General features: G+C 36.7%; 1 protein-coding gene across 1 annotated transcript; it reads right to left on the bottom strand.

Annotated features, from left to right (window-relative positions):
• Window positions 1-2567: 2567 nt before the first annotated feature.
• Window positions 2568-13678, bottom strand: LOC131161617 (uncharacterized). The gene is made up of 2 exons (XM_058117495.1): window positions 13087-13678; window positions 2568-2998 (listed from the first exon to the last, which is right to left on the bottom strand). The coding sequence occupies exons 1-2, from the start codon at window positions 13391-13393 to the stop codon at window positions 2946-2948; spliced, it is 360 nt and encodes a 119-aa protein (XP_057973478.1). The 5' UTR covers window positions 13394-13678; the 3' UTR covers window positions 2568-2945.
• Window positions 13679-13949: the final 271 nt, after the last annotated feature.

Genomic DNA, 13949 nt, shown 5'->3' with positions numbered 1-13949 from the left:
ATATCCAAACAGTGAAAGTTGTTTAGATGAAAATGCTTAGATGGATGAATAATATAACATTAAAAGATAAATTAAAAAACAAACATATTCATAGTAAGTTAGACATAACTCTTGTAAAAAATATGAAAGAGATGACTCAAATGGGTTGGACACTTGTATTGTAGGTCACATAGTGCGTCAGTGAGAAAGAATGAGTTCATTATTGTGAAGGATAGTAGAAGCATCGAGGCTAGACCTAAAACAACTTGAAATGAGATAGTGAGTAAAGATTTAATAGTCCTAAATTTTTCAAGAGAAATTGTTCATGATTGCATAAATTGGCGAAAAAAGATTCATATAACGAACCTAACCTAATAGGACTTAAGGTTTGGTTTTGTTGTTATTGTTTTTGTTGTTCTAACATAAAAATATTTGATAATCTTATATTATAAATATACATTAATAACAATATTATTTTTAATTAAAAATAACAATCCTATTTTATTTTACTTAATAATAAATATTTACATTTTAATTAAAAAATAATAACATAATTCATAATGAAATTATTAATTAAAAAATATTAATATTTCAAATTTATAGTATATTTAAGAATAATCATTTATTATTTTATTATATATTATATCATATTAACTACTAATGAAATATAATAGTATAAATTCTTATAGCACCAATAACAAAAGATAGTATCCAAATGCCACTTGTTTTAAATACAATCCAACACCACTTATGATTTTCAGCACTTTTTCAATTTAAAACTTAAATTTAACACTTTTTTTCATAGAAAAGCACTTCTCCTTAAGTAGTTCCAAATAATCCTTTAGTCGACCGAGCAAGGCAAAGAACTACAAATTTTAAAATTTCTTACCTTGTATTCGAAGAGGCTTAGATTTGGAGTTATATTATATTTATATAAGATGCATAAAATTGTATTGAGATTTGTCCATAAATCTTAGATTTAGAATTGTATATAATGGAATGAAATGCAATTCAATTTTATATATTATGTTTTTTTCTTAGTCCACACATTTAAATCTAATGTCTAAAACCCACATGCCCAAACACAAGGTAATTTGGGACTTTGGATAAAACTATTGATTCTGATTTTCTCATACCCACACTCATAAATCTTATACATAGTTGGGGGAAGGCATTTGGGAATTTTTTTGACTCTGATGCACAACCTAACTCCAGCATGTAATTCCCCGTATAAAATGCCTTGTTCTTCAAATCATCAAGTTCCTCAAAACCAAGAATAAAAGAGGCACTAGTTCTGAATTTTAGAGGAAAAGCGTTTGATGTCTACTGTATCACATGGGCAAAGAGAAATAGTTCCCGTCACTTGGCGGGAGTTCTCAGCTGCTGTTTGCAGAAGATCTGGTGAACCTGGTTATCAAGGTGATGCTAACAAGGCTAATGGGGGACAGAAGCAACTTTGAAATCTTAATTAACATCAAGAAAACCCCCATGAGGTAAATCTTCTTACCCTGAAGACATGATGGCTCAGCAACAAGATGCTTGAAATGAATCTTGATAATAGGAAGGAAATCCAGATATGATTAACCAAACAATTACATAATTATCATGAAACAATAGTAATTGAAAAGCATGGGAGTGGCAGCAATCACTTATGGCGAAGAGGGCTGACGAAAAGCAGGAAACTGTTCAAGAGATATGCGGCTGGAGAGATGCTCCAACTGTTTGTCGCGCAACAAGATTTATGGAGTACATATTCTATGATGTTGTGTTTGGGTGCATAAATTTTGGGACTTAAATTTGAATTTGGATGAATTTAGATAAATTTCAATATAATTTTTATATTATATTTTATTCAAGTTCAATACAAATCCAAACCCAAATTCAAGGTCTCTCGATTGTTGATGGACAAATGCTCTGTTTTTGGGACTTCGGTGAACCACAAAGATGTAAATAGTCAGTGGAGGGCATAGGTGTGAATCTTCCAAGAAACTACTTAATTTGTAAATTGCAACCCCCTCACATAAATTTTCTCCCGTTTGCACTACAGTCCCATTAATATTATTGATGCTACAGATACAAATTGAGAATTTTTTAAACCCTGTGGCAGTTTGGACCAAGAACTTGAACGAAAATATTTGCATACCATGTACTATTATAGATACTTCATAGGGGTCTGCAATGGACAAGTCCTTCCAGCAGGCAGGCAGTGTGCTGTGGATTGCATCCACTCACTACCATGCCACCAGATAAGTTTATTCCTATATAGAAATATGACATCAACATCTTGAGCCCGGACCAGTTGTAAACTGACAGGGTAGGAAAGATGACACCTTACAATCGATAAGAGAAAGATGAGGTATCCAGAGATGAAGTTTAGGCATTGTGTTCTGTAGATGAGCAATGGATTTCTTTGATTAACTTCATGGTTCAGCATGGAGCAAAGGAATCATTGAGAGGCAAAGCCGGAAAAGAATGGGTGCTGACAGACTAAACAACAGAAACTAATGGGGTAAAAGAAAGGGGGGGTGGGGGTAATTGTCAACAGGAAAGTGTCGTCAACTGTGAGGTGCCAGTAATCCACTCAATGCTTATCCAAATAATATGAAATCAATATCAAGCTATTTTAAGCCATCTTCATCCTTGGGTAGGTTCCAATAAAAGTAAAGGGCTTTATTCAGGCTACATTTGTTTGAAATCTTATGCTCACACACCCAAACTATAAACTGATCAAAGAAAACAAAATTTGAACTTACTTGGACAATCGAGAAAGTTTCATTGAATCCATCTAAAATGATGGTTCCAAGAGCACCTCTCATGTTCCTATTGGTCTTCTGATCCACTAACCACTTGACATAAAAAATGATATATTGAGGCAGGCTTCACAGGGATCCTTCAAGAAAAGTTTCAATCACCCACATTCCAATCTCATATATTATCAGGATCCTTGAGAATTTGCAAATACAGCTTCAGACCACAAATTTAGATTGAGTTGGCTTTACAGCATCTTTCTCGTAGTCCCCTGATTTCACACATGCAAGCACACACAAAAGAATTAGGAAACAAATGATCCTTGCAAAAATTATGTGCATGTGGGAATGCATATGTTCCTCAATTTATCAATCTAACATTTAATAAGCAACCGTATCAAATTTATCCACAAAATGAAAATTTATTTATAGTGCACTAACAAAGCCAAAAGGAGGGATGCATATGGAGGACATTGGCTACAAATTTGTAATCACAAATATAATTAGAAGGAGAAAGGTCATTAAATATTATCAATGCAAGTAATATAGGCTTTATAATCATGGATTTCTTAGGGAAGCATGGGGAATTGGAGAAGACATTTGATAGGTGTCAACACATGCAATTCCAGGGTTCCAATGCTTAAAAAGTGACGAGAAAAATATGAGAAAAATTAGGGTTACCTGTCCCTTAAAGTTCAATAGAGTTGCCACTAACATTTTATTTGATGTAAGCTATCAATTTAGAAAACCCTAAGTCAAACCTAAGTCACAAAACTAGTAAGGTTTGGTCTATGAGCCAAAGTTGGCTTCGGAAGTATGGTTATGCAAGGGAAAGCTATTAGCGTCCCCTACAGACTCATTCCATGAACAATACCTACTTAACCACGTATGATCATCAAATCAAATCAATTGCCCTAAAATCAGCCTTCACTGCCTTTCTTTTAAGCATTGAGTCATGTTGCATCCCATGGTAATCCAATTAGAGATGCAAAGTTGTTCTCACCTAAAGAAACTCTAGGAGTCGCTTGTGTGCCCATTTAAGGAATCCATTATCAGATTTATTCCCAGCATCAGTTGTTGACAAAAGAATCAAATTTGACAAGGCAAACACAATAATCGATTCAAATAAGAATTGGATGCCCGTTAAATTATCATTCAAGAAACACTAAACCCTAGATACTATTAAATGAAAATCTCAAGACAAATAAAGTCAAATCCTCTAAAAAAAAAAAAAAATTATGCACAAAATGATACAATCTTTATTTTCCAATTTTACACCCGTTTGTTGTGGCTTTTAGCAATTTCAAATTTAAGCATGCAAAGACAAGTAAATAAACCATAGAATTGCTAAAAAACACCAACTCTAAAAAAATTTTAGAATTTTGTTGCAATTTTATTAGATTTTTGGATTTTCTTATTTATTAATGAATAAATAAAGAAATAAAAAATATTAATAAAATAACTAATTAATAACAATGATGATGATTATATCCTAATGCTAATAAGTGTAATAAAAGAGACTAACTAAAAGCACTTTTTTATTTTCAAATATCTTTCATTTTTTTGGATACTTTTAGGATAAAAAAAAATAGAATATTGACAATAATATTTATTATAATAAACTCAAAAGACAAATAAATACTATTTTTCTTTTCTGTTTTTTTTTTTGGATTTCTTTTAGATAAACCTAATAATAATAATAATTACTAAAATAACAATAATAATAATAATAATAATAACTCAAGATAAAAATTATATTTCACTGTTTTCTGCTTTTCACATTGTTTGGATCTTTGGTATTTTAATTTAAAATGAAGTGTCAAAAGAACCTAGATGATGATGATGATGATGATGATGATAAACTAAACTAAAACAATGCTCACAACTCTGTTATTAAAAAAGAAAAAAAAAATTTTCTAACCTACATCTATATTTTTTTGTTCAATGTAACTAACAAATAGATGCATGGTGCCATACAAAAATAAGGAAAAAAAAATAAAATAACCAAAAAAAGACATGATAGTACTAACATATAACCAAAAAAGGGATACTCATATAAGAGGGGATAACCTGATATTGCCCTCCCCTCCTCCATGCTGCTAGGGCTTCAGAGCCACGGCAGCAGTCACGTCTCATGCCAAAGGCCAACACCTTTGCAATTTGCAAAGCACACTGCCAAGCAGCCGCAACCTGACAGTGTTGCCGGAATGGGTCACCTTTTCCAGAGCTCTGTGAGCCTCCGACCATCTCCAGCAAGGTTGTGGAATTCTTGGGGCTCCCTAGTCTACTTTTCCATGCATGCACCAAAGGCTTCGAAGGAGAGGCAACCACATAGTTGCAATCCCAGCTATCCATCACTGCCATGGCATGTCATGAGTTTCTTAGGCTTTGCCAGAGCTGCTGGAAGTCGCTATGACTGCCTTAGCTTTGCTGCTATCCAACCATCACTGATCTAGCGTAGTTCATGTAACCATAACCAAGTGATGGTCAAGCGCTCATGTCCCTAGCATCCCATATTGACACAACCTGGCCAAGTTGGTTGAGCAGATCATAGAGCTACAAGTCAGTGACATTGAAGTCAAGGTTGCCAATGTGCAGAGCTGTCATCACAAAATGGTTTGCACTGACACTCGCCACAGCATTTAAACCAGAGATAAGAGTCTAATGTTGAACCTGAATCTGAACCCTCTCCACCAAATCAGCCCCTCTGATCTCTTTTCTCTGCTATGTTGAAGAAGAAGAAGAAAACTGATGATGATGGAGAGTTGCCAAGGGCTACCCAGGAGATTCAGTTTCCAGTAAGTGGGGGTCTGGATTTTAGGGCACACCAGATGATAATGATAAAGACGGGGCTGTTAGCGTGGGCTTTGGTGGGGTTTCTGCATCCATGGACGATGTGATGGGCAGCAACAGAGTGGTACAGTGGCTCTAGGTGAACCGTGGGTGGTAGTGTTGGGGTTGCCTCTCATGTGCAGGAATAGGATGATTAGGAGGATGAATCTAATGGCATGATGGAGATGATCATGAAGATGGGATGGTGAAGAGTAAAGAGAATGGAAAAAGCAGAGAGGATGCCGTGACTATTTTCTCGCAAATGTATGGTCATGGCCCCTCACTCTCCCATTAGGGGTTTTTAACACATTTGTGTCACCCCCACCCCCCTTCAAAAACCTTTGTCCCCTCCAATGTGTATTCTTTTTCAACATGAAGTACCCTCCCCCATTAAAATTGAACCCCTAGCTCCTTTATTGAAGAGCTAGGTTAGGGCCATGAGGCCTAACCCCTGAGGGATGAGGACATAGCCCTAGCCGGATTCAACACAAATTATTTAAAATAGGCTGATTTTACCCTCCAAGACCAACAAAGGTGGTCTGAGCAAAAACATAGGTGTCAAGTCATTTCAGATCATAACACAATTTAGAATGGACTCATTTCAAATGCCAATGAACACCAGAAAAGAGTTCACAAAAAATTATATGTACGCGTAGTGGGATACGTTCTCATTGCCCTTTAGAATAATATGTCATCTGGGCCTTTTTCCCCTCAAAACCTGTGTCCCCTCCAATGCATGTGTTTTTCTTAGAAATGAAGTAGCCTCCCCCTCTAAAAATGCACCTAGTAGCTTTGTAAGACCTAGAGTTAGGGCCATGGGCTAGCCTTAAACCCCTGCTTTTCCCAAAATACCCCCATAAAGTTGGTTTTCCACTGATTTACTAAGGGGGACGAACCTAGACATGGCAATTATCCTGATTCAACATAGCCTGAATTCGCCCTTCGAGACCAACAAAGGTGGGGAAAACCTAATGAACTCTTCATATCTATCTGCAAGTCGATCAAAAGCACTCCTCCAAAAGCTCCAGAGGATGAAAATTAAGGAGAAACATATAAAACATTTCTATCCCAAAAGATCAGTGATAAAGCTACGCCTTTAGAAATTCTCACATGCTCCAACATAATACACCAAACAACTGCAGAAACAGATCTAAAGAACTTTTCCTCATCTCTCCAAACAATGTCTGGTGCATTATTGTCAGTTTTCATCTTACACCAGTATTGAAGTTACTACTGTTCTATTAGAAAGAACAATAATCAGTAAAACGCCATAGCTAGGAAAATCTCATCCATGTTTCATGTGAACAGCCCATTTTTAAAACTTTTCTGTGCATGTAACAAATGAATGCATTTTAAGGCAAAGGCCACAGAATTTCTTTACATGGCTGAGATAACTTGGTGATAATATATGTTTTCTGGAAATCAGGTGATTAATGTTTGTCATGACCACTTTCGAAGTGACAGAGTTGTGCTTTCAACACCAGTTTGCACTTCCTTATGACAGGCATAAACCTTTCCTCTTATCAAATTATCCGAACCAACTCCCTTACCATCAAGATTTCCAACTGACCCAAACATGAGGTCCTGGTTTTCAGACTCCCAAGAATTAAGATTCTTAGAGCCAGAATCCCCCCTTTCATCCCTGAAGCTTCCCCTATTATCATTCTCCTCGTGCCAAAGAGAAGCACTTTGATTTCCTACTTCCATTGCCTGCTCTTTGATGTTACCAGAGCATCCCTCCTGATGCCCACCAAGGATGTTGATTGAAGAGGAGTGCAGCTTAGACTTATCATCCTTTGTCTTGTTTGAAGATAACTGCTGATCTTCTTGCTTCTGCTCTGAAAAACTTGGACCTCACGTATCCTCCCCAGATCTAGGCTGAAGGACTTCCTTTTGGTTTGGGACCTGAAAGTTCTTTTGGGCCTGCTCTTGACCCATACGCACTTTATCACTGCCCAAGCCCAGTGTTAAACCATAAGACTGCTCTTGGGCCTCCTTCATTAGCAAGTCCAGCAAAGAGTTTAAAAGAGATTTATTAGTCTCTAACAGCCGGCCCAAATCTATATTAATTGTCAGGCCAGGTCCAGTCCATTCAATCTTTGTCAACCCACCACTCCCGCACAAAACCCTAGCTGCCTCTTATCTCGGTTGCTCAGCCGGGAGCAATGCCCTTGCTGGTGTCAATTGGTCGTGCGACGCTGACAAAATGAACTTCTCATTCATTCTTCCTCCGCAGCAAGCGCAGACACCCTCCTGCAAACTCTTAGGGATCAAACGACCTCCATCATCAGATTCATCATTTGTGCTTCCTGAAACAATCTGACTTCATAAACAATTATCATTCTTCTTGTTATTTGCTATATTAGATCCAAACTGATGAGCTCTCCAGAGCAATGAATGCATCCCCGAATCACGACCATCCATCTCCTTTCAGCCCTTCAGGGACAAAAATGGAATACCTTTTACCCCTCCATCCATGTCCTATTTCCATGAACTTCCCTGCCCTAGTTACATGAATCCCCATCCAATAATTGACATATCCCATTCATGCACAAGGTACCTTCATGAGACAAGAGTCCCCAAGAAAACCATAAAGCCACAACTGAAGAGAGACATACCCACCGATTGCACTTATGGTTCTTCTCAAGGACAAACAGAGCTCCTACCTTCCCTATCTTATCCAATCAGATTGAAGGTCTTTTTTTTTATCTGTATTGAACAAACCCCCACCATTAGTTCGTACTAGCAACATGACTTCAAGCACCAGCGAGATCTGCGAAGAGAGGGATTTTCATGAGAGAGCAACACCATCGCGAGAGTCTCTGAATTACCCATTGCATATATGCCAGCAATCAAACTCGGAGGCCAAGTCTTTAAAAATCAAGTTCAATAAATGAAATACACGTGGGGGTCAAAAGATATAAGGATGTACCTTCTCTACTTTCATGCGATCTACTTTAAAGTTTGGAGTATTGTCCTAATCACTTTCAACAATAATTAAGCTATAAACTCTTTATTTTTCAACTCATGAATGATCTTTGACATTTAAGAACATAATCCTGCATCTGTTTGTAGCAACTATATTTTAATTAAAGGATTGTACTTGATATTACTCCATCCATCATAAATAATTCAGAAACCATCTAAATATCAGGTATCTTTTACAAGAATCATATCCTCTCAACAATTCACTTTGACTCATCAAAAAGTCCTTACTTTCTCAAAATATTGGCATATTATATCCCTTTGGTGCTTTGGTGCATTGTTGTTGGCTGCTATCAATTCGTGAAACTGTGGATTTCTAAGATCATTGAGCTTGTATTCAGGAGCATGGGTTTCAGGACTAAATTTGGGGTTGTATAAATTTGAACGAAACTTACCACAATTTTGTACCTGTATTGTATCCAAAACCACACAAATCCGAATCCAAGGTCTAGCATTGAGCTCCCAAACACAGAGTGAATGGAATTTCCATTCGCAAAAAGCTTTTATAAACATCAATTGCACTTCTCTCTATTACATCAAAAAACTCTTCACGAGCACTTCAACTAGCTTTCAACTTTGAACGAGCAAGCATTGAATTTTTTAGTAATGAGGGCACTTGCTTCTTTCAACTTCTTGAACCTTTTTTTTCTTTTTCTTTTTTTAATTAAAAAAAAAAAGATATATTAGAAAGAGGAAAGAGAATTGCAACCTAACTATGGTGTTGATTTGGATAAATTGACTTGTCACCAAACTTGGTCGTTGAGACTTGCAATGAACTTCAAGATGAGTTGACAACTACTAGGACATATATGTTTATTAACAACCTTCCTCTTCAACCTCAATTTTCCGTTTGTAACCCAAAGAATGAAGTACAATTTGTTGCCCCCAAGTTTGTTGAAAATTCTTTACTCAAGGAACTTATGTTGAAAATGCCCTTGAGATGATTTCTCCTCTATAATATGTGCCTCCTTCATCCCTCGTATATTCTTCGTCCACGTCTTCTTTCACAAATCTAGTTAAACATTGACCATCATTCTAGAAAAATTGACTGCACATTTTCTTGAGCCGCCAACAGATTTGGATAGTAAATTGACTTCTTGTTTGAGGACTCGTTATATGATAGGACAGTGCAGTCTTCCATGCTACTTGCAATTGGAGGATCTTTTGGACATGGTCCAATCGTGGTTGATGATGCAAATATGCAATGCAGTTCTTGCCACCTCTTGATTTGCCTACATGTTCAACTTTGTTCCTGTTCATGGAATTAAAGCTACCACAGCCATAGTTGTTAGAATCATATGATTCTCAATTCAAATTGTGTGATTCATACCAAACAAAGGCATATATCAGTTGGAATCACACTGGAGAATTGCAAAAGGCTGTGAATCAAGGTGAATCAGTGAACTGAATCTAATCGTATGAATTGTAAGATTTGGATCCAAATCTCTAAAACACAACTGAAAGATTTTTAAAACCATTTTTTTTTTATGTTTCATGATGGCCTTCTATTTTCTATTTACATAAATCCTGTCCCCCAAGAGAGAAGAAAGAATCCTGTTGGCCCTCTCATTCTGCACCTTTCTTTTTTGCCACTAGACAAGATTAAAAGAAAACCAGAGTTAGAGAAGGAAATCAGTCTTGAGAAGAAAACCAAAGATGACTAGGTGGGTGAGCTTTTGGTTGGCACGATGCCCTCTCTAGATTTAAAGATCTAATTCTTCTCAGTTTTCATATTTTAATATGTTTTGTTTATGTTTTTTACTTACATTTTCTTCTTTTGTTAGAGCAAGGCCATGCATTAAATGACCATTTTTTTTTTTAAACACCATAACGTTCAAATTTTTCTTGTTTTTTACCATTCCCTTAAAAGCCATAAAATTCAATTTTTCTTGATTCCTCTCCTTATTTTTTTAAAAGAAAGCATACACATGAAATTTTTATTGTCAAACATGTAAACTTACACTATAAGCATAAAGTTTAACCTTTTTAAAGTTTTCCGTGGGTCCTTGTCTAATTTTTCAGTGTATCTTGAACTCTTGCACTCAGTGCTTTATTTTCGAGTCAATAGCACGTGTTATAGTTTCATATAAACTAGCTTAACTTGATAATTGAGACTTGATAGAGGTGGGATGGTTAGATCATGGTATATCTTGTCCTTATGGCTAGTTTTTCCTTTTATATCAATATGCGTATGAGTTAAATGGATCATGGTAGGATTTATACCCACAAAACTTGATTCAAAGGCGAGCACCATTACAATTATCAACATGGTTTATCCATATTTGCTGAAATTTTAGTTAATTTACTATTTTACTTTTTTTATGTACATGCAAGTCGTTTGGAATTGATTTTTCAAATTTTGTACTAAATCTTACGTTTTGATTCTGTTAAAGCTTGATATACATTATTGGCCCACAACCCAGAGCTTTTAGGTAAAGTGGCAATCCAACATGGTATCAGAGCTGGTTACCAAGAGATCCTAGGTTCTCGTCACATTGCCCACGTTTATTGTGTGGTTCTTAAAAAAGTGTTATTAGTTGTGTGTTAATCTCTCCACGCACAATCGAGCTACACACGCAAGGGAGTGTTAAAGCTTGATTTACATTGTTAGTCCACAACCTAACAGCTTAAGTTTTTAAGTAAAGTGGTAATCTAACATATTCGATTTGATTCTCAGTTCTTGATTCATGAAATAGGGATTTCAATTCACAATTCGAATCTCGATTTGACAATTATGACTATGCCATTTCAAAACTCGAGATCTCGTTTTCTCTAACAAGGAGAGTTTGATGAACAACTGTCAATGGAGAACTTTAGGTGTTTATATTGTGTCTAGGATTTTTATTTTAGTTTGGGAAAAATTTTGGGGAATTATCCCTCCCTCCCTCCCTTTTGCTTCTCTTTCTATTCTACATGTATTCCTACTCTGTTTCTAATCTCCCTATTCTATTTCTATTCTATTCTTTTTTTTGTTCTGTTATCTATGACGTCCTTTATTCTCCTTTCTTATTTCTTGTTCTCTTATCTCTCTATTTCCTCCCTCCTCGCTTCTCTTTCAATTCTACATGTATTCCTACTCTGTTTCTAATCTCCCTATTCTATTTCTATTCTATTCTCTTTTTTTAGTTCTGTTATCTATGACGTCCTTTATTCTCCTTTCTTATTTCTAATTCTCTTATCTCTTTATTTCTCCCCCTCAATTCTCTCTTTCACAGTTTCTAATTTTTGTTCTTGTTCTGCATCACATATCCATGAATATAAACTTAGGTAGTTCAAACTTGTACGATCTATTCAATAGTAATTTTCATCATATTTTTAAAAGAGAGGATTTTGAAGGGTTGAAACACCTGAGAGAGAGATTGAATTGGTAAAGGATTGCTATTATCTTGAAAGAGTGCAAACCTTGTAAAGGAATGATTGAAAGTGAAAAACTATAAGGGGTGGATTATCCTTGAGGAGAGGATGCAACATGGAGCACCAAACCTCTGTAAACTTTGTTTGCAATACTCTCTACAGTCTACCCTGTATCTTCACATTTTTTGTTCTTGCGTATTTAAATTTCTTGGATGCACTGACCTTTTGATTTCAGCACATGTGGGTTAAGATCACAAAGAGATTTTTATAACCCATTACAAGACCGCCCCACCCCCAAACCTCCCAGGTTGCCAATTGGGACACGCCACATCCATTTTGCTAAAGCATCCCAGTTGATTTCATGTTCAGTAAACAATTCAGGTATCCGCCCCTATTGATGTCCCTAGTGTACTCATGCCAATTGAAATGAATTGTACTCTTTTCACCCAAAAACTCCAACCTGAATTACAAAATCGACTAATCAATTGTATGCCCCATGAATCTAGTGCAAATCCATCAACCAAATATCACGGCTTCCCTTAGAAGACATGGTAAAAATCATATATTTTTACTGTAAGTTTCAATATCCACATTCCACAATAGGTAGACTACTCCTACAAAATCACACAGGTTAATAAATGTGTTTCAGACAATTAATACCAATTCCCTATACATATTTAGTTCTACAGAGAAAAATATGGCAGAAAAATTGAAAAAGATTGATACATGAGAAATCGAAAATGTGGTGGACAAAACTCAGGTGAATAAGAAAATAATAACTAACAAATATCTATTCACAAATGGCTTTTCTAACCATAATTTGACACTCGTGGACATTAAAACAAGAAATGACCCTTAACAAGTTTTATTTGAACTTCCGTAATTTTTAATTGACCGTAAGGGGTATAATCCCACGTTCCCTAATTTTTCGGAATCCTTATACTATTAACCTATTTTGGCAGCAGCACAACCGTCACAGCAGTGATACTATTAAGCAAATGTGGTGCTGATGCAGTGATCAATTCGATTTTCAGTTAGTGTGTCTCAGCAAAATTTCACAACACCAAATATATAGATAGAGATGGCATTAGCAGTTCTGGTGATGAAAAAAGTAGAAATCCTTAAATCCCAGAAACTTTCTAACAACAAAACACAGGAATTGATATTGAAATAGACGAGGGATTTTTACCAGTGGGTAGAGAGGAGGCGGCTTCGCCGTAGATGGATTTGAGGCGTGAGAGGGGAACGACGGCAGAGTCAGAGGCAGCTTGGGCTTCGGCGAAGAGCTGCTGCTTCCAATCCCACATGGCCTTCTTCGAAGCCTTGTTGGCTTTGGTGAGGGAGTCCTTCTCGGCCTCAAGGGTCTCAATGTCCTTCTGCTGCTTCACCGATCTGACGCTGAGCGCCACGAACGAGCCTACCAACAATACGTTGATCACAGTGTTGTTGTTGCCGGCTCTGGTTGCGGCGCTCAGCACTTTGCTTGTCCAATCCATTTTCTTCTTCGCCCTCCCCGGCTTTCAGTTTCAGGTTTTCCCTCTTTGGAGCTATGGGGAGTGGAGTTACTATCAATAGTCAAACATTGCTCAATCACAAGTCCTGGTTTTTAATTCCTCTCTTTCATATAATTTTTATTAGGCTGCAATAATTTTATTTATGGCCACGTTTAGTTATAATTATTTATGAAGCTACCTTTCATCTTCTACTTAACCTACAAGAAGGAAATAAAGCCCCGGGCATATGGCCGCGTGGCAAGGGCGAGTTTGGAGGGCCCCTTGGAGGTATAATCCTAGGTTTAAATCTGGTTGATGTTCTTGAGGAGCCAGCAGTTGAAGCGTCTTACCATTTCCTGTGAATTGTGTCGCGAGATGTGTCCTATGCTTGGGTTGGGATGGCCACATGTCGATATAATCCCGGGCTCGATTCCTGCCACTTGTGCTTCATATCTGAATTTATCTCCTACGTGGTGGTTGTGGGCTCGACTAGTGCAGGCGTAGGACAAGTCTTGGTAAGGGCTGAGGTTCAGTGATCTAAAGAAACCTGACGTAATGA

The sequence above is a fragment of the Malania oleifera genome, chromosome 8 (assembly GCF_029873635.1).
Source record: "Malania oleifera isolate guangnan ecotype guangnan chromosome 8, ASM2987363v1, whole genome shotgun sequence".
NCBI lineage: Eukaryota > Viridiplantae > Streptophyta > Magnoliopsida > Santalales > Ximeniaceae > Malania > Malania oleifera.
The sequence above is the reverse complement of the archived record's forward strand: the minus strand, read 5'-3'. Positions and strand labels throughout refer to the sequence as shown.

What these genes read in the sequence shown, in the direction of transcription:
- LOC131161617 (XM_058117495.1), bottom strand. Translation starts at nt 13,393, where the DNA reads ATGGATTGGACAAGCAAAGTGCTGAGCGCCGCAACCAGAGCCGGCAAC. An exon ending in CGCCTCCTCTCTACCCACTG is followed by an intron (nt 2,999 to 13,086) that starts GTAAAAATCCCT and finishes GTGTGAAATCAG; the next exon opens with GGGACTACGAGAAAGATGCT.